The 27,842-nt window shown below is 37.1% G+C and overlaps 2 protein-coding genes across 6 annotated transcripts; one reads left to right on the top strand and one right to left on the bottom strand.

The window, feature by feature from the left end:
• Positions 1-2,334: 2,334 nt before the first annotated feature.
• On the bottom strand, positions 2,335-19,343 carry tbc1d30 (TBC1 domain family, member 30). 5 transcript variants are annotated; one of them, XM_027151922.2, is made up of 14 exons: positions 18,494-19,339; positions 16,597-16,761; positions 11,067-11,128; positions 10,851-10,916; positions 10,082-10,207; positions 9,187-9,372; positions 8,522-8,690; positions 7,978-8,146; positions 7,708-7,813; positions 6,916-7,022; positions 6,434-6,573; positions 5,017-5,223; positions 4,394-4,459; positions 2,335-4,053 (listed from the first exon to the last, which is right to left on the bottom strand). In XM_027151922.2, the coding sequence occupies exons 1-14, from the start codon at positions 18,972-18,974 to the stop codon at positions 3,140-3,142; spliced, it is 2,964 nt and encodes a 987-aa protein (XP_027007723.2). In that variant the 5' UTR covers positions 18,975-19,339; the 3' UTR covers positions 2,335-3,139. The 5 variants fall into 5 exon arrangements, with proteins under 5 accessions (XP_027007723.2, XP_027007724.2, XP_027007725.2 ...); XM_027151923.2 differs by lacking the exon at positions 4,394-4,459 and having other exon boundaries at positions 18,494-19,343; XM_027151924.2 differs by lacking the exons at positions 16,597-16,761; positions 18,494-19,339 and adding an exon at positions 13,100-13,611.
• Positions 19,344-19,950: 607 nt separating this feature from the next.
• On the top strand, positions 19,951-27,477 carry gnsa (glucosamine (N-acetyl)-6-sulfatase a). Its single transcript, XM_027151927.2, has 14 exons — positions 19,951-20,405; positions 20,495-20,554; positions 20,787-20,993; positions 21,532-21,597; positions 22,019-22,117; positions 22,243-22,410; positions 23,080-23,162; positions 23,245-23,363; positions 23,458-23,561; positions 23,664-23,765; positions 23,889-23,999; positions 24,621-24,731; positions 25,195-25,355; positions 26,345-27,477. The coding sequence occupies exons 1-14, from the start codon at positions 20,244-20,246 to the stop codon at positions 26,418-26,420; spliced, it is 1,629 nt and encodes a 542-aa protein (XP_027007728.1). The 5' UTR covers positions 19,951-20,243; the 3' UTR covers positions 26,421-27,477.
• Positions 27,478-27,842: the final 365 nt, after the last annotated feature.

The following is a 27,842-nucleotide window of genomic DNA, read 5'->3' as shown; positions in this document are numbered from 1 at the left end:
GTGAGAAAAGATTGAGTAGCTGAAGGAAATGAAGAATTACTTTTGCATTGCTGCGCATCTGTACATCTTAATGCCTGCTGTGCTATATGAGTGGGTGAGAAGGTGAAACCTTACCACAGGGTTAATGGGATCTATATGCTTTTCTGAGGCAGATTTTTTATGCTTTGTATATGTTCAGTGTCTAGTTCAGAGGTTAGTAAGATTCTGGAGGATGTTCAGAATTCCCTCTGAGCCTCTTTTCATGGAACATGAAGATCATATGGATCATGTTTCACAGGTCACATAATAAAATATATCTATGACTCTTGTCCTAATTTCCACTAACCACATTTTATGACACCATGTGACTTCTTGTATTTTAGGCCACTGATGAAGATAACCAAGAAAGTACTTATTTACTGTAATATTAATATAGGTGAACTAAATAGGAAACCTACAGTTTGTAAGAACAGTATGTTTAGGCTCAGCAACAGTTTCTGGAGTTAAAGAGGTTAACGGGTATCTTGCACATTCACTGTCATTGTAAACTAAGTTATTTTCCATAAGTTTGTTGTTTCAAAGATTTTTCCAGGTCGAATTATTTGTAACATACCAAATCTGACCTCCAGATCAAATTCTGTTTTTAAAACCCTGTACAAGGTTCTTGTCAAAGTTTAACATGCTGTTAAAACTTTAAAAAAGATCTAAACAAATGGCTAAACAAGGCTCTGTGTGCTGTTCTTGGATAGGTGACATCCAGTATTGCCCTCTGCAATAGGACATAAATTAGTCTCTAGGGTAATCAGTGATGGAGTACACAGAAGCTGCTCGGCCCTCTGCCAGTCCCAGAAGAATCATCTGCCCAGTATACAGAACGTCCCCCTGATCTCTTGAGAAATCTGAGTCCAACATTTTCTCACAAGCACACAGTGCATGTACATACATCCAGAAGAAATGACACTGACAGCCTATTTAGGGTTTTGAGAGAGATGATCCAGCTGAGCCATGGTCCTGAGGTCTGCTTGACTTATGCCTACGTGCTGATCTCCAGCAATCCATCATTAACCATTCTAAGAAAATAATTGTCTTTAATCATCAGTCATGTCATTGAGTCTCAATGATACTGACACAGAATGTTTAGTGGTGTATGAAAAGACATGGCCGGAAATATTCCTCATCATTATATACTGTAGTTCGGACATAACCAGTCATTCTTAAGCGTCTATTTTTAAAACTATTAAAATGATTGCATTGACTTAAAATATTGTGTTCCCAAACTCACTGCTCTGTCCTTCGTACAAGTATAATCAGAAGACTGCAAATTTACATCTGATAAATGAAGAAATGGCAAAATGGACAAATAATTGGACAAATGTTTTTGTAAAAAAAAAAAAAAAAAAAAAAAGTCATTTATACACTATTTTGCATATTTCTTGTTTCTTTTTTCCTGTATTATAGTTGTTTAATTTTTTTCTTATGCCATCGGATGTTTTATCCATATTATTAAATACACTGTAATATCTAAATTGTTCACAATTAAAAGAACACAACCTAGAATGAAGGTGAAAAAGATTTGAACCACAGGTTCAAACAGTTAGAAAAATAAAGAGAGATAAGGAATATTTGTAATGTTTTGTCTCGACAGGGATTTACCTTGATAACCAATACCAGGTTTTGAATTTCACTGGAAGGGTTTGGTTTTATGTGCAATCCTGGAACATAAATATCTTATTATGACAGCAGCGCCCTCCCATGGTGTACTGACCATAGTAATACTTTGCTCTGAGAATGGCGTGTGCCTGTAGTTGTGATTCCACAGCAATTCTCGGAAACAAAATGTATTTGTGGAGAAGCAGATGGAGTGTGTGTTACTGTTAAAATCTAACAGTAGCCTAGTAATCATAAAGACAACACTCATCATGGATTATTCTCTAAACATGAGCACGTAGTGACACTGGCAGTGTTTATTGTTTGATAATTTGTTGTTGAATCACCATATTTTTCTGTTCAAGTAGCTCTGCATCCTACCCCAGAAAGAACAGGTGTGAGGTGGGAATACACCCCAGATGGGACGCCGGCCAAAACTGAATGCACTATGCACACACATTCACACACACATTCACACACTCATTCACACCTCAAGTGAATTTAGCTCTTGGCATGTTTTAGAGATGTGGGAGGAAACCAGAGAACCCCAGATTATGCCAATATGCACATGCAACTTTAATTTATTAGCCATACAGGCAGTAACCTGAGCTCTGGGTCGAATGGGGACCTTGGAAGTGGCAATGTTTCCACAGTAACAATGTTTTATTATATTCTAACCAGAAACAAAGGTACAACTGAACTCCCATGTCTTCTATTATACATGTAGATTTTTTATTGGTGCAATCTTGTTCACTGAAATAACTCAAGCATCAATGTAAATATAACATGAGTCATTCATTTAAATGTAATACATCCAATATGTTAACTTTGTTCATTTCAAATTCTTTAAAGTATAAGCTATGAAATAAAGAGTAAAGATACAGCTATTTCTGTTTATGGTTAGGAAATTGAAATGTCCAAAACTTGACAGCACAAACCAATTAATAAAGTGACAGACAAATGATACATAACAGGAGGCAAATTGCATTAAATTCTGTGAGGAAATATATGGCAGAAAGAATAAGATAAGAAAACCAAGCTGTATGTTTGAAATGAGGGAGTGTTATAATGATATACAGTATACAGCATTTGCCAGTCAATAAATAGGATATATTTGCGTGTGTGTATATGTAGGTTTGTGACTAATATATCCATATACTGTACATATCCAATACATTTATGGCAAAAGCCAAAGGTTAGACATGCAGCATACAGTAAATGTATAAAGGCTTCTTTACATTCTCCAGTAATTCTGAACACTAGAAAAGAATAACTGTTTGGCTCTTTTTGAGAAGTATAAAAAATCTTGAAAAAAATGTTCAACACATTCAAGATAATCTTGACTAGCTTGGAAATTCTTTAATTTTTATCTATACATCTACTGTGTACAATATCTCGGTGGCTTTTGTGCTGTATACTGCTATACTTTCTATGCATGCTGAAAAAGCAAGCCTTCTGTATATTTGAAAGGATCAGTTTCAGAGCTCAGGTGAAGAATAAGTAAAGCTGCTAATCATCGCCGTCTGGTGGACACAGCAATGCCAGCACCCATTCGGTTCATGGTTTTGCTCATATGTGGGAAGTGCACATTGGGGGTTCTGGAGGTGGGGGCATAGAGGCCTAGGTTGCGGGCAGCCATGGATTTGCGGGGTGCTTTGACACAGGGGAAAGGTGAGAAGATCTGCTGTGGTTTGGGAAGACTCTCTGGGGTAGAGGCTACAGAGGAGCTCTGCATGAGAGAGCAAGCTGTGCTTTCTGAGCTGGAAGAGTCATGGCGGGTGGAACATGCCACTGATGAGATGTATGGCTGTGCATTTGGTTCGGGTTGTGGCTGTGGATTATTTCCCAGCTCTGGCTCTGGAGGAGGAGAAGGGGATTCTGGGTCATTCAACTCTGAAGGAGCTTGTGCCGATGAATCCAGGTCTAGTGTGGTTAGTTGCTGTTCCATCTCCTTTATCTCCTCTCTGTAGCCAGCATCCTGAAGCTGGAGCTTGGAGTCTCCCTGCTCAATAATCCCTTGCACTGGCTCCTGCAACGGCACATCTATTCTCTCCTGGTTTTCACTGCTGTCTTTCCTCTCCATCCCTGGAGCTTCCTCTTCCTTCATCTCGTCTTTTCCCTCTTCTCTCTTTGTTTTGTGCTCAGGACTGGTCCTATCCTCTATCTCGTCAGAGTCATCAAAGCCCAACTGGGCCCGGGCCCGAGCCAGGTTCCTGCGATGAGCACAAACATGAGCACGCCATGGGGACTGAAGACTGTGATCCTGCGTCGGGGTGGACTGGGCTCTCGGAAATGGCCCTGGCCCATGGGCTATACCATTTCTGAAAGGATGCTGAGCAGCTAAGGCCTTCTTTCCCAAGAGAAGATGATTGACCACAGGTGAAGAGTGTATTTGGGAGGCAAAGATGCCAGTGGCTGGACATTTATCTACAACAAATCAGAGTAAACAATAATGAAAAACAGTATAACGGTCCCACTGGCCAAATCAATACAGCTCATTAAAATCCAGAGGTTTCACATAGTTGGTTGATTAATAGAAAATAAATTACAGCAAATAAAGCAGTAGCAATTTATTCTCATTTGTGAAAAGGTCACCTAAGAATGAAATAAATAAGCACCAAGCCACAAAACACCCAGATTAAGCAAACAGATTGCCTTCATTTTAAAACACCTCTCATCAACCTCAATCCCAGCACTGCATGACACATAAATTACTGTAGCAGCCCGTAACCAGTGTAATCCCAATACAAAAGTATGTAGTCAGTACCACTGTCAAGGCTCGCCTCTTTACTAGACTTATGAGGAGCAACAGGTTCAGCTTCCACTGGTAGTCCTGGGAACAACATATGATGAGACGTCCTGTAAAGGTGCTGGTCATTGTGTGTGTCTTTCTCTAGACTAGATGGGCTAGAAACTCAAATACATGGTGTAAAGTAGCAATCCTGACTAAAATGTTTATAACAAATCTCATTGAAGTAGTGAAACTGCATATCCATGTGTTTTCAAAACCAGTTTCCTTTTAACTTTGGGTTAGGAGAAGGTGTCCTAGAACCTTTACTTTAACCTTTGATTATAATTTGATTAATGATATCAAGTTAACAACAGCCTACATATTTTAATCCATTTTGCACTGCTTGTCTTTTTCTCTGTGATCATACTAGCTCTATCAAAACCGTTGGATTCAAATCCAGATATGAAATTTATACAACGAAAATACATAGATAACATGCAGTTAATATTTATTATATTGTATATTATTATTATTATTATTATTATTATTATTATTATAGGCATGTTCAAACATTACTCTCACTTGACCCCATGCCTAAAATTAAAGCTTGAATGAATCTTACTTTGAGATCCTGCTTGCAGTGTGGTTTATATAGCTACCTGTGTGAATGTAGAGCAGATTCGCTTGCTGCTGTTGCCGTCTCTTGATGCGGTAGTACTGCTTAGTGAGTGCTCTGATGTCTGTGCTCATGCGTTCCATCATCATGCTGTTGATGGTGGCATGGTGCTCTGCCCGGCCGGTCCCCACCGCCCCGGGGCTCAGCTCAGCCATACTGCTGCAGGGAGAGCTCTGTTCCCCTCGCTGGTCTGGAAGGAGGACAGAGATGGACACAAAAGTTAGTCACATTTTCAGACATCAACAAAACACTAAATAATTCTATATATGCTGCAAATGAATAAATCTAAACACAAGAGTCTCCACATAACACTGTTTTCATTTCATATATGATAATCACCCAATTTTATTTGCCTAAACTTAAGATTTTTTAAAAGATTTAAAGTGTTTATTGACATATGCACAGAAAGGAAACAAGTTTCCCAGTACAATTAAATTATTTCTTTGCTGTCCACAGTGAATGCCCAATAAGTACACAAAAGTAACAAAAAAAAAAAAAACAAAAAAAAAAAACACAGAAATAAACACAAAAATAGTTTAAAAAAAAACAACATGCAGCAGATAGACTATGTAAATATAGACTGTTATCAGTGTGTAATATATATAATATATATATATATATATATATATATATATATATATATATATATATATATATATAATATATATATATATATTACTTATGTGCAAAACAATGTTACTGTAATATGTGTAAAAATTGAATACCACTGTAGATGGTAATAGCAGCAGTAGTAACATTAACAATGTGCAAATTGAATGCAACTGTGGGTAAGGAGAGAAATGGCAAATAAAACAGTATGCAGTGAGACGCGACAAATTAGATCAGCATTAGTGTAGAAACTATCCAGCTTCTCTCTCTACCCTCTCTGTAATGGCTTTTACTCAGTCCATAAATGCAAATGATTGAGCACGACTATGGATACAGCAATCTTTTTTTTTTTAATGACAGTGATATCATAGTCCTCGGTTTTAACATACACCAAAACTTAAATAAATCAACCTTTTTTTCACTTAATAATTGCAATAACTGTTTAAAGTGTTGCTGCATAGTGGGGTCACTGGTCATTCGTTTTCTTCAGCTATTGATTGCAATTACTTAATTTAAGCTAATAATAGCTAAATAATTTGAATTAAGAAACTGTATTCCTGTAGCATCATTTTATGAAAAGACAGCATATATGGATGAAGCACCAAACCGACCCATTTTCAATTGCAATCCATATTAGTTCAGTACCAATAACTGGAATACCACCCTTTGACATTTCCAGTACTGTAGGAACAGTGTTAGAGTTATAAATGCGGCAGAGAGGAGTAAAATGCGAAGTGTGGTGAATTGGAAGAAAACAAAAAATGCTCCAAACAGTAATGTTGCTGTTTTACCTTTTAAATGCTTTTGGTATCTCTGAATCTCAGGAGCCAGGAGCCCTCCTAATGGTCCCAGGCATCCCAGAGCAGTAACTATAGAATCCTCATCATCCATGTCACCATCATCATCACTTTCCCATCCATGAAGCCCCTGGCTACAATTGAGTAAATTATAACTCAGTATGAAATTTATTCAGCATGACAGGAATTTACTGGAAGAACAGAAAGCTAGGATATTAGTGACATACAGTATTTTTCAGTTTGGTCTTGCTGGTTGCCTCTTTTAACCTTAACAAACAAACTCTATTGCTATGCATTTAGACATATTTATCTATATTCTGCAGGAGGCATTTATATGTATGTGCAAGCCAGGTGTATCAAATACTCACACCATCATATGAACATGATAGTGCAAAATACAATCATCTTACTGAGAACACTAACTCATTTACAGAGGAGCATTGTGTAATCTTAGCAGGCTTTCTAAAGTTACACACCTGCCAACGGACTTGACTGCAGCAGGAAATGGAGTGATATTGTAAGTGTACTTCTCCCTTAGCTCAGCCAGCTGGGGAAAAGGAAAAGTGGCCATGGAGTATACGGTCTGTTTGAGAAAGAGAAACACACACACACACACACACACACACACACACGTTCTCACAGACTGCCACATATACCATTATCACCAGTAGAGCCGTGACTCAACCAGTTGTTTCTCTCACATATAGCTAAATGTTCCTCTAACAAAGACTGTAATCACACACATTTTTCCTATTTTGCATGTAACAGCTTGGCAGATACTTATACACAGTGCTAAAATTACATGGTAGTAAGAGGAAGCTCAGCTCCACCAAAATTAAGCCTTAGCTCACCTGATAGCAATACAAAAGTGTGAGGGTTGCAAATGTAATAATTTAGCCTTCCATTATTAACAATGCCATCAGTAGGATACTAATGATGAATGAATGATAGAATATCCCTACTCCCTCGTGGTGTTATTTATTTTAATTTTCAATGTTTTACTTTGTAAAATATTACTATAAAAATGGAGCTCATTCTCTGCAAATTGAAAGTAATTTTGTGTCTTTTTAGGGCCTTAATCTGGAATATTGTATACATTCCAGCAAGAGTTCATTTTCATTTTTTGTATGTACTATTATAAAATATCAATACGCAAACATGAATTACTGCCAGCTAATCTCACAGCTCACACTAACATTTAGAACTGTTTTCCAGTACAGGTATGTCGACTGTGTGTGATTGATCACTAGTCTTCATGGCACTCTCACCTGCATGAGTTCATTGGAGTCAATTAAGTTGTCCTCCAGCATCTCTTGAGTCAGACAGCCCATAGTGCTGTAGAACTCATCTGCAGTCTGGCACTCTTCAATCCTCCTGAAAGACAGAGGGAGATACATCACACTGTGACAAAGAAAAGACTGTGATTTACACTTGTACTCTGTAGTGGACCATAAGACCCTAATAATTCATTTTTCATCCAGGGGTGTCACATCTCTATGGGGATTTAAAATAATGAAAAACTCCTCTGGTTGACTCACTCTGCCAGTTTAGCCCAAATGGCTATGGCAACACGCAGCAGCACTTCTGATCCCTCAAAGAAAACTGAGTCCCAGATCTTCAGCACGGTGTGGTGAGGAAGGCAGGTGGCAAACATAGTGAGAAACCATTGCATGGTGAACACATTGGTGAGTGGAGGCTCATAGCTTCCTGCAACGACACAGTGTACATGATAAGCATAAGGCAAAGAGAAATCTTGTAGGATTGGATAAATAACATAATTTCACTTTAAAAAAATGAACTTTTTGAAAAGTCAATTCTGTAGAATGCACATACACAGGATTGTACTCTTGGTTTCAGTGCAGTTGTTAATCAATGCCAGTTCCTTATTATAAACACTATTATATATTATTATAAACACTATATTATAAAAGACAAAGAACTGTTTTTTATGTCCTGCTAAAATTATTCATTCCCTCATGGCACCACGTTTTTTCACAACTATTTTAAACAAGAAAAGGATTTACTTATTGTTAGGGATAATAAATCTACAATACGAGGAAGAAGTTTGTTGGTGTTCCTCACCTCCTCCTGTCCGATTGGCTACTTTCTGTAAGTGGTGAAGGTGTTGAGAGAGCTCTGGAAGCTTAAGCCTGAGCAGATCCCTGAATACAGCCATGTCCACAGACAAAGCACGCAAGTTGTTGGCAAAGTAGCTCTCAGGAAGCACCTTATCAATTAAATAAATCATCACCTGAAAGAGCATAGGATGAATATCATTATAATCATGTTAGATTTACTGCCATGGATGTCCTTTTTAATACCTAAAATAAAGCACGAGTACCACGAAAGTATTAAAACCAAACAGTTTTTGAAGTTTAATGTCCTAAAACTTTTTAAACAGCTTCTACTTATTTTAAAGCAATCAACATTTTACCACAATCAGCATTTTACCAAGATTTATTGTATAAGTATTGGCACCCTTACTTTCTGGATCTGATCATAACTATTACTGCAACCAACAAACTTATGCGTTCACATTAAAAAGCAACAGCACCATGACATGAATTCACATTTTAATGTATATTAAACTCTAAACTTTCTACTGAGTAAGGCCGTGTAACACCCATTTGGGAATTTGAAGCAATCTTTTAGTAGTCACTAAGTCGGTGTCATAACGAAGAATTTATTTGGTGTATAACAACTAAAAAAATGTATTATGCCAATCACTCAGAGACATTAATGCAAACCTTCAACGCATCGCCTTCGTTGCCCTCTGTGACTTCGAGGATAAGGGCAGCCAGCACGTTGAAGCCCTGGCAGTAACCTACAGTCTTGTTCCAGCGGGCATAAGCCAGCAGCACTCGCTTCAGTACCACACGGTCCTGCTCAGCCTCCTGGCCACAATAAGAACTGCAGCCTGTTCTGTGCAGGTCCTGCAGGAGACAATGTAAACGCACGTTAATTAACACATCCCAGAGCACATGGGAATACTTTTGCACATGCACTGTAGCTGTGAAGACACACGTGCGTATTTACATCACACACAATAGTGGAAAATATTACTAAATACAATGATATATACAATCGAGTTAAAAAAAAAAATAAGGCAGAGAAAGAACATGGATTTTGAACTAATGTGTACTACAAGCATATGATGATTCATTGAATATTTGCAGGCAGAGGTGGGAAGGAGAGCACAAATGGTGCCTTTGTTCCATTATGCACTTAGAGCTGATGGGCCAAACAGAGCAAACATACTGCTGGGCATTTGATCAGAGAGATTACACTTTCTACAATTAAATCTCTCTAACACTGAACATCTGCCTGCACATTTTAGGTGTGTTTGTGTGTCTCCATCTGAATGTCAGACAGTTACCATTGTCTCATTTTACTGCACTCTGAAAGCTAGAAATGACTGCCTTAACAAATGTATCACTTCACATTTAAAACACATTTTCACCTGCAAAAAATACCATACAGTACATAAGCATGAGAGCTGAACAGCTGCCTTGCAAATGTAGTCTTGGTCAATGTGAAGAAACAGCAACATAGTCATAAAACAGCACCTGCTACACTGAGACATCATTTATATATATATATATATATATATATTATATATATATATATATAAAATATCATTACTTTCACTATCTGGATTCCCAGAGAGTCATCATCTGGATTGCTACGGTCGTTAAATGCAAATCGCATGGTCTTCTCCCAGTCGATGGAGATACTGTGGAGGTACTGATCAGCTAAATTCAGCCATACCTTAACAAAGAAAAAAAACAGGACAGATATTTACATCAATGAAAAGTATTATTGATTAAATGAAACGTGTGTCTGTTAAACAGTGCGGTCTGTGGGTCATGTAACTGTAAACATTACTCGTGGAATGAATCTGTAAGTTAAAGTGAAGAAATGCCAGCCTTCAGAGTGAATTGTTCTTATACATGTTTTTAAAAGATGTATAATTGGATCAACATATTAGTTACTAAAACTGTTTGTTATTATACACTAGGTGGCAGTGAAGACTTACTGTGAGTATTTTCTCTGTTGATTCTAACAGAGCAATGCTGACCATAGAAATATTTTAGTTTCTTCAACCTAATATGTACTGTATCACAAAAACTCATTCATATGTGTTGTATACATGATATCCTATGCAGGTTTCTGGCAATAAAAAAACTCAAATACATGACAATGCAAATTCAAAAACGACTTCTTTTCACTACGGACAGTAATGGGTTCAGGGAGGCATTTATGTTTTAGTAGTATGTTTTTGGTTAATATCCTGCTACAAAATTACTTTAAATACAGTTAATCTCAAATACAGTCTGCTCATCAGAGGAAAAATGGCCCAGTTTACTGACAAATGCACTGCACATGCAAAGAACAAGAGATGTAGACATACCCTCTTCCTCCACTCTTTGGGTATTCCAGTTGGGAGCCTCGCCACAGCTTTGAGGGCATCATACCACTACCAAACACAGAATACTGAACATTAAGTGTCAAATAATATGCAAAATATTAAATACATTATAACACAATCTCAAACGTTTGTGTAGTCTCTGTCAAAACAAAATATACAGGGGCAGAAAACAACACAGCAAAGACTTAACTGACTCACCTGTTGAAAGCCATTCTTTCCAAGAGATGGCTCTAGAGTAAATTTCAACCTGGTATCCACCCCTGTAAAGAACAAAGATAACAATAGGGTTAAATTAAAAGTATATTTAAGATAGCAGGGGAAGGGGGAACATCCACAAAAGAAACTTTAAGTTGTCTTATGGAGTGACCATAGCCTACTTTCAATTTGAGCCAGTAGACTGAACAGCGATAATTCTATTTAATGAATAAAATATCTCCTGAATGCACTGCTTAATAAGAAGAGTTGTTTCTGAAATATTGACCATGTTAATTACTTAGTACAAAGTTTTCTGAGTCTTTTCCCATCCACTTGAAGCAAATTTTCAGATGATACACTGAACGTTTTGATCACAGATCATCGGATTTTATACAACACGTAGAGTTTGTGCATTTAAGCAAAAATGGGGCATTAATTATATTAAGAAATTATATTTAATATTTCTAAGATCATTCTATATTTTCATTCAAGTTAATGCTGATAAAAGAAATGTCAAATTTTGACATTTGATGGGATTTTTGATGTCCTTACAATTAGCACAATAAGCAACATTTTATTTAAACCTGCAAATTCACTTCACCAATGTAATCTCACATAGACAGAATCGAGAGATTGCAAACAGTAATAAGGTTTTGGACAGTGATGTAGGTTTTAGTTAAAAAAAATATATATATACTAATGTATAATAAATCATACAGACACACATCACAGCTGCATACATACTAAATAGTATGCAATTACAATATGCAAAAACAAATATCCCTACTTACAATATGCAAAAACAAATATCCCTATCCCCAGCTTTATCGAGACAATTTACAATACAACGCTAAAGCTACACAAAACCCGGAAGTGGCGTTAGTAAAAGGTGCTGTCCGGGTCGCTGTGGTGCTGATATTATAATCTACCTTATTTAGACACAAAACCAGCCTCAGGTTCATGATTTAATCAACATATTTCGAGTTACATCCTTTACTTTTTTTAACTGACATCGAACGGCCTCATACTCTATACCCAATAATGAACGTCGTTATCAACACATTAGCAGCCAAGATATTATAGTAAGGAAGAAAAAACAACACAAAACTACACTCTACACCTACTGCCCTAATGACAAGAGGATTCTTTGTATTAAAAGCTTTCCATTTGTAGCACAAACCTTCGCCTTTCTCCGCCATGTTCTTCTGTTACGGCATAAACAACACCAAACAGCGACCATTTATTTATATTTCGACCACCTGTCTGTCCTCAGTCCTAGTTACAGAGGGATTAGCATTATCTTCTCTGAACACTCCTACTTCCCCCGGTGGAAAGAAATCAGCTACAGATTATACGAAAACAATGTGGACGTGTAAAAACATAATACAGGTTACCGGGATACCTCGAGTAATGAGCACAACCGCAAACCAATGTAAAGACGTTATAGCGGTTAACATAAGGCCACCAATTCGTCCTGCTTTACAAAGATAATCGATGAACGCACAACATTTCAACACAAACTACTTCTGCACCTGTAACCGGAAGTAATTTGTCGTGCAGACATTCCGCAAGAATAATCACTGGCAACAACCGCTGTAATAAGACGTGTCGTTAATTATTGCAGCTGCTGGCAAATCGCTACGGTGTAAGAGGAATAAAACATTTTGTAGCATAATATTCAACTTTGGTGTGATAAATAGGCATGTCAGCTGTTGATTTTTCTAACAGCATGAGCCTTCACATTTTATTACCGAGATAAAAACATTTTGTGTTGTGTTTACAACTAATCCATTTTTGAGTGTTGCTTCATTAATGAGGAATCACGAGGTTAAGTACAGAAGTAAGGCAAACCAAGGACGAACATCCAGGCCTAGCATCCTAAAAAGTTGCCAGAAATATTTTTAAGCTCAATTAACACTTTACTTTGTTGTGCAAGACTATACATATATAGCTATAACCCTAACTTGTCTGACACTAGTAAACAACTACGATAATAACATCACAAGCATGTTAATGAGAGATGAGGGATGCGTGACCTGGCTCGAGCGTGCACAGGAGGCGCGGGGCGCTGCGGGAAATGCCGTTGCGTTTCTTGAGCACATTACTGATGATGCCTCCGACTCCGCTGGCCGAGTTCTGCTGCTGCCGTTTTAAACAAACCCTGGACCTTTTAGAGGCCACCAACCTGTCTTGCTTCATTTGCAGAGGAGAAGTTGGTCACTAAGTGAAAACACACTCAACGTTTGGCCCGCGCACTCTTCCGCCCTTTGGATGTCTTTCGTTTCTCATATGAACATGAATATGTTCACGCGGCCACTGTGTAATGGAATATGTCGAGATAATCAATCCATCCGGTGACGTCTCATCCCATGGAGTGCGTCCCTGGGCTGTTCATTCAAACGTTCATCCCTTATCCTCCATCATTAATAAGATCCATCTGAATTTAAGGGTCGGGAAATACGCCGAAAATGCAGAATGCGTGGTTTTGGTTTTCTAAAGAAGGCCGCGCGGTGTTGATTTGAGAGCAAGGTGCATCGTGTATGTGAACGCGCATGGGCTGTGGTGCGCGTTCACATACACGACGCATGGGAGGAGGCGGAATGGGGGTAAAAATAGCGCAGTGATAAGAGGAGACGATACACAAAAAGGTAGGCATTCAAAGCAGATATGTACATTAGTAAGCACAAAGCAAAAACTTCCATTTGTATTTAACCAATATCTATAGGTATAGACAAATATTCATTTTGGTGTTGAAATCCACACCGTGCAGTGAAGCAAACCAAAATGTTATTAAAAGCTATTCAGTCAGCCATAACCATAATTTGGATATTGGTTTGGATTTGTTTGACTGTATTTTTATAATCACACCTCCCAGTGTCACCCATATGAGGATGGGTTCCCCTTTGAAAGTGGTTCCTCTCAAGGTTTCTTCCTTTACTGTCTAAGGGAGTTTTTCCCTGCCACTGCTGCCTGGAGTCACCTCAGACTTGCTCACTGGGGATAAATACATACACATTGTGAACTAATTCTATCTATTATTAATCTTGAATTTTGAATTCTAATAATCTTTATAGTATTCTTTATATTAACCTTTTGTATGTTTATGTTCTGTAAAGCTGCTTTGAGACAATGTCAATTTTAAAAAGCTAAATGTACAGCTAAATGCTGTAAATGTAAAAAGTGCTATACAAATAAACTTGAATTGAATTAAATTGAACTGAATACAGAACAGAAAAAAAAATACAAATAGAGCATGGGATAATGTAGTCCTTATAATTCCAGTATAAAAATCCTGTATTAAATAAGCAGAAAGGTTAACGAGTGCTTTATCTTTCACAAGGATCTGTAGCATATCTCAGGAACACTAGGCACTAACATAGGAATGGGACAAAGGCCAGCACAGGGCACAATGCAAACACATTCACACACTCTTTCCCACTTAGGGGAGATTTAGAAACCAAAGAACCCAAAGGAAGCACAGATGTACATTGAGATAGCACAGATAGAAACATCACATAGAACTTAAAGCTTAAGCCAGGGACCCTGGAACTGTGAGTAATCAACTCAATTATCTGCACCAACATACTACTGAAAGTGCAAATGCTATAATAAAATAATGCATATGCAGATTTGTCAGTCAGTGATGTACATCCTCAACAGGCACATTCCAACAAGTCATGCATCACCAGATAAACTCTACAAATTAGAAGAAAAAAACTGTTGGTTTTCTTATGATGTGTGTGTCATGCTTTTCTGCCATTACGAAGGACATTCTTTTATTAGATTGAATTGACTTGGTAGCACACCATAAGGTTTTATTCTTTACAAATTTTATTTAAACAGGTAAAAAGAATAAGATTATTTTAACCTGTTATTTGGACACAGATAACAAAGCAAACACATTCAGTAATAATGCACAGCTATACTATACCTTTGTGGTTCTCATGCTGCATGTGAAGAAAAAAACAACAATCAAGTAAACATCTTAGCATTGACAATTCTCCAAAACGGGACTTTTATATGTCTGAACATGATCAGACCACAGCTCCTTGTAAAGCCATCAAACAATTTACTATTCACTTTATCCGTTCACAAGATTCAAAATTAATTAGCACAAATATTTCATTATTATGCATTCTCGTTATAGCGTAAAGGTGAGGAGACTGTAGAAGCTGCTGCAGAGAGGAACAAATTCTAACTTCCTACCTAATGTCTATATGAAGAACTAAAAGTGATCTACACCAATAATATGAGCCTAAAAAGAATGAAGAATGAGAGCATAAGCATAAACTTCACTCACTTAGTTTGAGAAATGTTCATTAAAGTCTGTATATATTGAGAACTGTGTGATCAGGACATTGGGACAATTCTTCCTATGGTCCATGGTAAGACATGAAAGGACGTCTCTCTCTTTCCTTTGTGCCACATCCTCTCTTTAGGATGATCCTGACCACCACACAGACACTGGGCCCTGGCCATGAGGGTGTCAATCCTTTTAACCCTGACTCCAGTTTTGCAATATGTCTGGTTCAGCCTCTATGAAGGCCTAGTGAAGGTAAATAGAACTCAATCTGTCTCAGATGATTTGTACTATATATACACACACATGAAAAAAACAGTTTTTTATATTCAATTATCAAACTAAGCTTTGCAAAATGTGGACTCATAAGTCATTGATAAGACACTTGCCTTCAATATTATTAATAATATAGGTGAGCTCACATGTTTAATTATAACCCAGCCCTATTATTTATGAGAAAAGTAATTATTAATTAGAGAAAAGTCTAATTGCACTATTGTAAAATTAGGCTTAGAAGCAAAAGTAATTTTTGCCTGCATATCAATGCTGCGGAAAGATTTCCATTTTAGATTAAATCCTTTCATTACAGACTAGAACTGGTGTTCAATTAATAAGTACTCATAGCCTTTACTTACATTATTAATAAACTGGCACACCTGCAATTCAAAGGAACTGTTTCAAGAAAGAAAATGTGGCTAAACTGCAAAGCGTATTTTGCGTTAAAAACATGTCCGGGAACACGTATCATGTGCAGGTTGAGGATACTCCAGGACCAGGACTGAGACACAGTAAGCCACATCATATGAGTGGGAAGTGTGGGAACAGAGGGAATGTGTACAGTGCGTAGAAGATATTCAACTGGAACATACAGCCTATTAGCAGAGTTATACTGCTGTGCTTCCTAGCTTGCAATGCATGTATATTGTTTATGTTTACATTTACGCATTTGGCTTTTTAAAAAAAATGACTTTCAATCTGATTTGTGTCTATCTTGGTACTCCCTATAAAGTAGAATATCCGAGAATAAATATGTAGTATATCTTTTGTGCATGCATACAGCTTTGTAACTTTTTTTAATAAAGGATTATAATCATAATTGCACTTATAAAATGACATCTAAGATCAGTATTAGCATGTTGACTGAGGCTGAAGTATGTGCTGAAAACCGCCTAAATGCAATATGAGGCTCTGCTTAAAGCGCAAAACAATTAGTATATAATGAATACGAGTTACTTCTTTTGGGCGAGACAGCTTGCAGGCAGGCTGTGACAATGTCACATTTCTTCTGCTGCTTGTGATGTAGTCGGTCCTTCCTTTTCAGTTGCCGTACCAGTTTAGCTGACTGAATTCCGATACGATAATTCACCTCCTGAATCATCCACTTCAGCTCCTCTGGATCTGAAAAGAGACAGCACACACATTCAGGTCAAATGAGGGTCCAAAACTACAAACAATGGTTCATTCAAGTCCAGTATGACAGAGAATATTTTCATTATTGGGTAAATAAAACAAAGATTTTACAAAGTAGCTTGTTTATGTCAAATATGTCAAATTAAGGCCTCTTATATACAGTCTTAAAAATCTTATATACAGTGTTGGCACCCCTGAAATGTTTCAAGAAAATTAAGTATTTATCACAGAAAAGTATTGCAATCACACATGTTTATTTCCTTTGTGTGTATTGAACAACACAAAAAACAGGAAAAAGCAAATCTGACATAATTTCACACAAAACTCCAAAAATGGGCCAGAAAAAAATACAAAAAAAAACCCCACAAAAATGTGTTGTTTCAATACACACAAAGGAAATAAACGTGTATAGCAAAACAAATGTAATTGCAATACTTTTCTGTGAGAAATACTTCATTTTCTGGAAATATTTCAGGGGTGCCAACACTTTTGGCCATGACTGTATGAGTAAAAGTAGCCATCAAATAAATGTACAGCACCTGAAACAGGAAAAAAAAACACATTTAAAAAGGTATTTATTTTAAACTTATATCTTGGTAGTGCCCCATAATTGAGTAATCTCAATAAAGACTGCAAATCACAATATATGACATTTTAAGTGAGTTTTAAAAGGGCTTAGTTTGACTAATTATGACTGAATAAATAAAGTGACTAGCTCTAGATCTGCATGTATAAATCGGCACCTATAGACCTGTTCCTTAAACAGTAGGACTATACAGTACTACAATTTCTGGAAAAGTGTTACCTCAGGAGCTGAACGTTTAACAATCTGTAATTTCTAAAAGGGTTCCTACAGTCCTGATCTCAACCCCACTCAAGATGATTGGGATGAATCAAAACACTGATTGTGCCAACTGTTATGCACCAAAATGTTCAATAAGCACAAATGGGTATGATGGTAAAGAATTCAGATACTTTTGGTCATTTAGTGTACAATATGAATTTCTTTCAAAGTAAGCCATTCTGGTCTAAAGCCTTTTAGGAAAAAAATCCTTGAGGGTTTTTTAATAGTTGAAGGTTCCTAAAAGACTTAGGATTTAGCTCCCTAACGGCCCATTTGCGTTGTCTCTCTGGGGAAGTTCTGTGTAGAAACCTATATTCTGAACCTCACTTTCAAAACAGATTTCAAGAAAAATACAAGGGTATGTGATTTCCATTTCAAAACTTGGAAAGTAAACATAGCCAGGTGGTAAAATATATCAGTTCTGCTTTGTAATGGGATTAGAGGTGTCACTCTTAAACTGGGTCAATCTTAAAACGAGAGCTAAATGTTTGCCAAATGTTTGGTTTAAACATGGTTTTATGCCTGTTGGGGTCCAATGGACATAATGACCTATTGCCAATTTTGGCAACCAACCCTGACCAATTATCGGTTTATGACCTGGGTCTATAGTAGGTACAGTCGTTATTAAAAGCAGTCCATTGCCAGCATTCAGACAATGTTGGCACAAGATGACAAGCTTTTTATGAAAGGTTCTCCTTAGTTAATGTTGACCCACCGTGAACACAGAATTATAAAACACTGGCTTATAAAGTCACACACAAAAAAGTCAGGTGTCAGTTTGCTACGTGGATTGAAAGGGTTCCAAAAAGAACTCCTGAAATGAATATGCTCTCCTGCGTCATTTTCATTTGTTATAGACAAAACACAAAAACAGACCTTTTTGGGAGAGATAATTCCTCTGGTGCCTCTTGGTGTGTTTTTCTTGTAGTTCCTGCAGAAAGCTGGATGCCGTGTTGCTTCTACCCAGAAAGGCGTCTGATCCTGAGGCCTCAGTCGAGCTGTCTAAACTGTCCGCACTCCTGAGGCCCTTCCCGCTGCTGTACGTGTCATAAAGCTCCACCAGGAGACAGTCCACGATGGATGGCCGACACACGAACCTACCATTGTCTTCTTCAGACCGTGTCCAGACTTCATTACACAGTGGCTCCAGGCGCACAGCCTTGACTGCTTCGTCAGAAACCAGACACCGTTTGGGTGACAAACTCGTTAAGGCTCCGTTAGCGCACTCTGAAGGTTCCTGTAGTACATGATGTGAACGCACATCATGGAATCCGGCGCTTTCTTCATCAGACTCAAGTTCCCCGTCGCATATGTCCACTTCTCTCAAGCCAAACTCAGGAACTTTAACGCTTGACATTTTTTAGTCAGCGTTCAGAAAGTTTATTTCTCTCCAGTTCACACGTATGAGCTGCAAACACGTGCGTAAACGTTGGTGTTATTGTAATAAACCTGGGAGAAGGAACCGGAGTTCCGGGTGTTACGCCGTTCCCAGAGCTCTAGGCTGTGTGATATCTTTCCAGAGCTCAGGTTTCCTTCCTGAAAAGTGGATTGCTGCACTACTACAAGTCAGTGTAGTGTAGTGTAGTCCAGCCTATTAACAAACTTTTCTCAGCAGCAGGTGCGCAACACTAAAGTACATAAACGCACATGGCAACAGACACGTATGAACTTTTCCTATGTTCCCGGAGGTATATATGATAAAAGTGGGCTAGTATCCAAATGTCCCAAAAAAAATCGGATAAATTATTTAGCACCTGGTTTGGACTACAGCTGGTGCAATGAAATGCATTGATTAGGATTGGAGCAAAATAAATGCTTTATTTCAAAATGTGTGAAATAAATAAAAGGCAATAAATAAAATAACAGACTAAAGACTAAAATAAACTAGCAAGTGATATAGGAAATAAATATTTGTTTTTTAGGTATCTGGCGTCTCATGTCTGACATTATATACAGATTAAATTTGGGATTCCCAAATTTCTTTTTGTCAAGTAGATCCCTTTATTCATAATGATTGCCTATGTGCCTTATTTTGACAAATTGTTTGTAAAATACATTAACTCTCTATTTTATAAACTATATCTAAAATCTTCTGGAGTATTTTGTGTTTATTTTTATCATAGGAATCCAATGAATATAATGTTTCCAAGTTTGTTTGTTTGTTTTTTCAGCAAGTGTGATTTTTGCATTTAACATAGTGACCACTAAATTATAAGAATACTTTGACGGACGTTTGGGACTGACCAATCATAACGTGTCACATTGCGCAAAAGGGGTGGGTTTAAGACAAACACGCAGCACAAATCATGCACATCAGCTGACCGGAGTTTCCGGTTCTTAAAAGCACGTGACTGTGATGCAGGGAAACAGCTGAAGAGCGCGTGAACAGCTTCACCTTGTTTATTTAGTGCAATACACAGGGTGCAGTAATTATTTATTCTAACCTCTAACTAGTGTACTTTATAGGGAATAGGAAGCCAGTTGAGATGCAGTACAAGCTAAAGGCCTTTTAAAGTAGTGGAACAGTTTTCTTAACGCGGTTTTACCTTTTTTTTTTTTTTTTTTTTAAATGCAATAAAGTGTTTTTGTGAATAGTTTTGTGTGTTTTTATAAATCGGCAGCAAACATGGCCTCGAATATTCGGTTATGTTTCCACACAACATTACATTGGACTTTTATTTGGGTCTGTATGCTGTGGAGCAGCATGGCAGTGATGACCAAAACCTACCAAAGACCAAACATTGTGTTGATCCTCACAGATGATTTGGACATTTCCATCGGCGGAATGGTAAGTTTTTGGCTGTTGTCCTTCACTAATGTCTACATGAAAAGCTTTTGGAGCTTCAGACAACCTGTTTTTCCTTTTTATGTTTACAGATTCCATTAAACAAAACAAGGAAGTTAATTGGGGATGCAGGAATAACCTTTACAAACACTGTATGTATGAATGTTCAGACTGAATGCTTGCAAAAATCAGTACCATTCATGATTGATCTCAGCTGTGCAGCCTATAGTCAGATTAATCTGTCTGAATAGTGCATGACAATGTAAAAAAAAAAAAAAAAAAGCACAGAAGCCTTGTATTACTGGGGGAGATCAAGAACATATGAAATTTAAACTGCATTTTATTTCCTTGCTTATAAAACCACCTCTGATCTGCTTTCATTAGTTTGTTGCCAGTCCCCTGTGCTGTCCCAGCAGAGCCAGCATCCTTACAGGCAAATACCCACACAACCACCGTGTGATCAACAATACTTTGGAAGGAAACTGCAGCAGTCTCGCCTGGCAGAAGAGCCAGGAGCCTTATACTTTCCCTGTCTTACTGCAGAAACATCTCTACTACCAAACGTTCTTCGCGGGGAAGTACATGAACGAGGTGGCTTTTCTATTTATAACTGTTTTCTTTGCCGTTGTGCGTCATCCATGAAGTTTTGCTGACACCGAGACCAGCAATCATATACACGTATATACACTGAGTTAATGCATAGTTAGGTATGTCTGTCTGAGCAACTGGTCATTTTATCTGGTAAATTTAATGGAGCACTTTGTCAGTGTGGAATTACTGACCGGAGCTTGTTTTTATCCACATTATATATTAATAAACTTGTCATTGTTGATGTTGCAGGATTCACTTTAAGAATACATTTATGTAGCATTTTTAAGAAGCAGTGTCCAACACTGTGCTTTAGCTAAACCACTTTTAGGATGTGGTGTATATTGGCACCACACCACCCATATATATGCTAGAACAACACTCCTGTTGTTCTTAAATGTTTTTGTTGTATATTAATATGCACAGTATGTGTATCTTATATATGCATTCCATAGAGATACAACAATCTATATACCTATTTAGAGTTATGAGTAAACTGATGTAAAGTCAGTCTGTAACCCAATTTCTCTGTGTTCTAAAGTATGGAAACAAACAGTCTGGTGGAGTGGAACATATTCCCCCAGGCTGGGACCACTGGTTTGCACTGGTAAGTAAATGCAAATGTTCCCACAATGCATGTTTATACCAAAACACACGCTTTGAATACCGAAGTTTACTTTTAGTAAAAGCAGAACTAGCTGTTAGGCACTTTTAATGTTTGTTTTTAGCCCTGAGCAATGATTATTATTGTAGAAAGAAATGTGTTGTACATTACTGAAACTGTCTGTTTTGTGTGTAAACAGATTTAAGAGAGATGTAGTGTTTCTGTTGTCTGGATGATTAGCCTCTCAAGATTTCAGCTTTCTATATCTGTGAAAATTGTTATCTGTGAATCTGCCCAATATTGACAAGCTGTGAAATCTGTGTTCAGCTATTTTGTAACTAGTGTGGAATCTCAATCATGTGCTTTACATTACATTAAGTCTTGTCTTTACATCTAAGGTAATTTAACTCCTAATTTTCCACAGGAGAGAAACTCAAAATATTACAATTACACATTATCAGTAAATGGTAAAGCACAGAGGCATGGACAGAATTATACTGAGGACTATCTTACTGATGTTCTGGTAAGTGTTACTTTACCATAAACACATCCTTGTTTCATGAATAAATAAATGTGCGGTTGCTTACGTGATGCTTAAGGTGTCAATTCACCTTAATAATGGAGTTCTAACCCCTTTCACTATCTTAGGCCAACATATCACTAGACTTTCTTCAGTACAAGTCTAACTACAGGCCATTTTTCATGATGGTGTCTACACCAGCTCCTCATTCTCCCTGGACAGCTGCTCCACAATATGAGAGCCACTTTTCTGAAGTCAAAGCCCCAAGAGATCCCAGTTTTAATACCCACAGCAAGGTAAATTGTATGGTACTGTATATATGTAGAATCTGAGTATATACTGAAGTTAGACTACAAATGAAAAATAGAATATTTTGATGATAAATTCAGTCATTAAAGTAAAAAACTGTAATGACCGCAACACTGTTTAAACTCCCATCTTTATTAATTAGTTAAAAAGCAACGTTTCGACCCTGTTGGGTCTTCTTCAGGTGAAACAGTGTTGCGGTCATTACAATTTTTTACTTTAGCAGTTTCTTTTGTCCTGCACCTGCCAGAAGGTGGGATGTGCACAAAAATTACTGATTTAACAAATTCAGTCATTAACCTCTTGTTCTCCAGACCAGATTTGAAGTAGATAATGTATGACATCTGGTAGGGTTATAACATGAATGTCTGGGGCAAAAAATGTTAGTAGTTATAAAGGTAAACAGGCTTTTTTTTTTTCGCATTCAGAATTGATGGAAATTTTAGAAACATATGGTCTTGTCTTAATGGTATATAAGTACAAAAAAATTTACTGACATTACACAAATTATTATAAAAAGTAAGGTTCGATTTGCAGTTCCCAATTTAGCTACAGACATGCATTCAAGTATGCAAACATTATGATAAATGCTTGCTTGGAGGTTTTTTCTTATTATTAATTTTTAGCATTCTTTTTTTTTTTCCCCCTTCTTCTTCTAGGATAAACACTGGCTAATTCGACAGGCAAAGACTCCAATGTCAAACTCCTCTGTGGAATTCCTGGACAATGCTTACAAAAAACGGTATTTATTGTATATTGCATTTAATCATTATCGAAGTGTGTCCCTCTTTGGATTTTAAATACTTTCTTATGGTGCATGCTAGGTGGCGCACTCTTTTGTCTGTAGACGACCTGGTGGAGAAGGTGGTAAAGAAATTGGAAGCTCAAGGAGATCTGGAGAACACGTACATCTTTTTCACTTCTGACAATGGCTATCACACTGGTACATCCAAAATAAAATGAATATCTTTGACTCTGTTATTCATATTTGTTCTTCTTCTGTAATGTTGATTTTTTTTTTCTTCTCTCTCTCTCAGGCCAGTTTTCTCTTCCCATGGACAAGCGTCAGCTTTATGAGTTCGACATCAGAGTTCCTCTGCTAGTACGTGGACCAGACATCAAGCCCAACCAGACCAGCCCGGTAAGCCACACAAGTGTATAGGAAGCACAGCAAATTATTTCATTCAAGTGAACATTCAAGTACCTTCATGTCATGACTTTTTTTTTTTTTTTTTAACGCTAGTTACTTGTAGCTAATATAGATTTGGGCCCAACTATCCTGGACATGGCGGGGTATGAGGTAAATAAGACCCAGATGGATGGGATGTCCTTTCTACCTGTTATGGTAAGTGGCATCAGAGAAATGTAAGTTGTTTTACCACTTTCATGGTTTTACATTTTGTCAAACCGTGAGGGGGGGAAAAACTCGTGTGTGATCTTTTTTTTTTTTTTTTTGAATGTGTATCAGATTGGTAAGGAGAACAGCACAACATGGAGGTCTGACTTTCTGGTGGAGTATGAGGGAGAAGGACACAATGTCTCAGATCCAGCCTGTCCCAGCCTGGGCCCAGGTGTCTCAGTAAGGAAGTCTGTCTTTGTGTGTCTCTGTCTGTATGTCAGACAAAAAGTCAAAAACCTTTTAGCTTGTGTGGCGGAAATTCTATTGTTAATCGAAGATAATAGTTCAAGTGAACTTTTCACTAAGTACTAAGAAGAACGCAGCAGAGTCCTGTGGAATATCAAACATATTTATTTAATACACTTGCAAGTGTGAAGTCAGTCTGTCCTGACCTAAGTCTGAACAGAGTGAGTTAGTTTGCTTGTAAAGCAGTTTACTATTTATACAAGATGCTGGATCTTCCACTGATCTTGTCATCCTCTAATCATGTTGTTGCACAGGCAGGGCAACGGTCACAAAGTTCTTATCTTTTAAGCTTAGTGTGAAGTTTGGAAACCAGTTCAGTCCCCCTTTATCTTTTCTGTTCCTAATTGTGTGTGTGTGTGTGTGTGTGTGGGTAAACAATGTTCATTTTTGTTATTCACAACATTTTTCTATTACACTTGTCTGTTTGATGCTTTCAGTCCAATAATCAGACTGTCTCTGTGTGTGCACTTTGGGTGGGTTGGCGTACACAGGTGGTTATGTCTACATGTCGAGACCAAAATCAGCATTGTCAATTATTGTATCTTCTTTCTTTAGGAATGTTTTCCTGACTGTGTATGTGAAGATGCGTACAACAACACATATGCTTGCGTTCGTACCGTCTCCCAGACTAGCAACCTGCAGTACTGCGAGTTTGATGATAATGAGGTAAACCGAAAATAAATAAACATACATCAAAACATCAAATAAAAGAAAATAATATTCACAATATTACAATGTAACAGATTCTGGTTACTTTTATTTTATGACAGAGAAATTAATATAAACATGATTTATGTGTATTAACAAACATTTTTTAACAGAATCTGAGAAATCCCTTTTAAAATACTATTTCAGTTACAGAAAAGATCTTAATTCACTGTTATATTCTATTTATTTGTATTCTGTATGTATGTATGTGTGTGTATATGTGTGTGTGTGTATATATATATCTCTAAATATAATTTAGTCTCCTAAATATAACTGAATCTTTGTCCATTTCTGTAAATGTTGTTTATATTGGTAATAACTGCAATAATGTGTGCTTAAAGTACATTTTACAGGAGTGTACAATTTAAAAAATTGTCTTCATTTTTGACATTTTTTTAAAAATTATCTTTCTGATATGTAGGTGTTCGTAGAAGTGTATAACCTGACAGCAGACCCCTTCCAACTCAAGAACATTGCCAAAAGCATCGATCAGGAGGTTCTGGAGAAAATGAATCATCGACTGATGATGCTGCAGTCATGTTCAGGACAGTCGTGCAGAACACCTGGAGTCTACGATTCACGGTTCGTGCTAAAACTCACTAACACATTAAACGTGTTCTTTATAATTAGTGAGCAGTTAAGAGAGACCTTTATTGGGGTTTTTTCTCAGTGGTGACTAATTTGTCGGTGTGATTCACACTCCTGATGTCATGAAACCAGTTAAGATCATATGACAACCACTGAAGTTACTATTCATTACCAATTAAAGTATTAATTAGGACAGTCTCAGATACTCAGTTGCTTTTAAACCATTGGCCTGTCAGAAAGATTAACAAAAAGTGACCACATTTAGAAGTTGGTTCATTTAGCTCTTTTAAAATGATTGTTGGTTCAAGCTTATGCATTCTTCTCAATAGCCAGCTCTGTATGCCTGATTATAAACATAAGGTGAGGGAAAATAGAGAAAATATAATTATATATTATAATAAAATATTAATATAAATTATTCAAAATTACATCTCTAGTCATGAAATTGATCGCTTTCGAATCTACCTGGTTTGTAGGGTTGTGCTGTTATAATGGAGATGCATAATTGATTGACTTCCTTCTGTCATGAAAGAGTCATGCCTAAAGGGCTTCTTTAAACTGAATTGTGAGCTTGAAAACTGGGCTTCAACCTGTTCTATCTTACATATGATGCCAATAACTGACATCTAAAAATGAGTGACATTTTAAAGTGAAAACCAAGATAATGTGTCTTTGTAATGACCAGAACAGCTTCAATACACCTTGGCATAGATTTTACAAGTCTCTGGTACTGTCCATTCTTCTAAAAGATGATATTCTTTTGAGGGTAATCGACTGTCTAACAGGTCGGTGCAAATTCTTCCTCCAAAAACCCAGTGATACTACAGCTTACATCAATTTCATACTCATTATAAACCATTCAATAAACTTGCATGGCCTGTAGATGAGGGACAGTTGTGTCCTGCGTTTTTGTTTGGTATTTTGTATGTGATTTGTCTCTGCCTTATGTAATGAAATTATGCCTTATTGTTAATCTTTTCTAGGTTTAAATTTGATCCTCAGATGATAATCAACAGTCTCCGGCCTCATGGAAGCCGACTCCGGCAGGTGCTAAAGTAAAGACAGAAAGCTCTGTCCTGCTGCCTTTTTCTCCCCTGAGCTTCCCTTTGAGAATTGTGGCTTTCTCTTCCACACTTGGTGTAAAGAATAAGGTCATGAGGTTTTCTAGGAACAGGGATGTTACCCTGATGTTACCCTGCTACAGTCACCCTTTTCTGTAGTTTCTGACAGCTCCATTTTTAATAGGATGCCTATGTTCAGTATGAAGCATTGCTCAGATTACATATTTATATCATTTTTGCATCTTGAGATTAACAACCTAACCCTAAGTGGTTTAGATTAGACTAGTATAGCAGGGATGACATTGGCTGTTGTTGTTTTTGTTTTTTTTTCTTTTTCTTTTTCTTGTATTCTATAAAGTTTTAGGCCTTAAATTCTGCCACAATAACATGTTTGATAACCTTGTTTGGATGTTTTAGTGCTGTAGTTGGTCAAAACCAAAGTTTGAATAATGGAATGTATTCCGTTTCACACAGCAATGTGCCTAATTCTCACTAGTGACTACTGATTTTTTTTTTATTAAAATATACAAAATCATAGATTTTCACAATTAGTGCTCATGGGGGTGGCGGACCTCAAATTCACAAGATTCACAGCCAAAGGGTTTACTGTACTCCAATTACATCATTAATAACTTTAATGTTAATTGTCCGTTTTAGTGCAAAAAATAGTATTTTACTATGAGGGTGTATAAACGGATACAAGGCACCGTGTCACACTGTCTGCTAGCTCAGCTTCACTAATAAGGGAACAGTTTCCTCTTTGTACTGCTACATGTTGGATTATCAAATATGTTTATATAGTAATTTTACGCCAACATCATGACCTGGTTTCAGATATTACTAATGATTTGGTGTTTTGTTGCTGTATATGATCTATAAAATAACTGCTCTTCACTTAATGTTGACTTAAAGTCAATATGTGACTTTATTTTACTGAGGCACTTTCTGATCTGTGATAGTTTGTTTTATTTTGCACATCATTTCTTTGTGTAATTTTCCTGTAGTTGGTGTGTTATTTTTTTTCAGAGTTTGATCAATAAACTATTATGACATTGTTCTGTTTCTTTTCCTTCGTTTACTGTTCTTTTTCCCATCCTTGTTGACCTTTATGTGGTTTATATGGCTTCGATGTTGTTTGTTTAAAGAGAATACGCCGATGAATAGCGTGGGAAGAATCACATCTGTGTCAAAATGAGTTTTATACAAAGAAAATCCTTAGTTCAGCAAATGAAGAATACAAATTTATTGAATTTTATATGAATTTTTCATGGCTGTATTGGAGGACACGATCATTTCAGCCACTCATTCAGTCCTCAGTTCATACTGTACATCTGCAGCTTATTCATTTGTAAGGGAACATTGAACTATTAACATGAAGAGACTGTGCATGCTTTGTTCTTACCAAAGGGAAGGCTGAGAC

Source organism: Tachysurus fulvidraco, chromosome 19 (genome assembly GCF_022655615.1).
Source record: "Tachysurus fulvidraco isolate hzauxx_2018 chromosome 19, HZAU_PFXX_2.0, whole genome shotgun sequence".
In the NCBI taxonomy this organism is placed as follows: Eukaryota; Metazoa; Chordata; class Actinopteri; order Siluriformes; family Bagridae; genus Tachysurus; species Tachysurus fulvidraco.
This window is presented reverse-complemented; position numbering and strand designations above follow the sequence as displayed.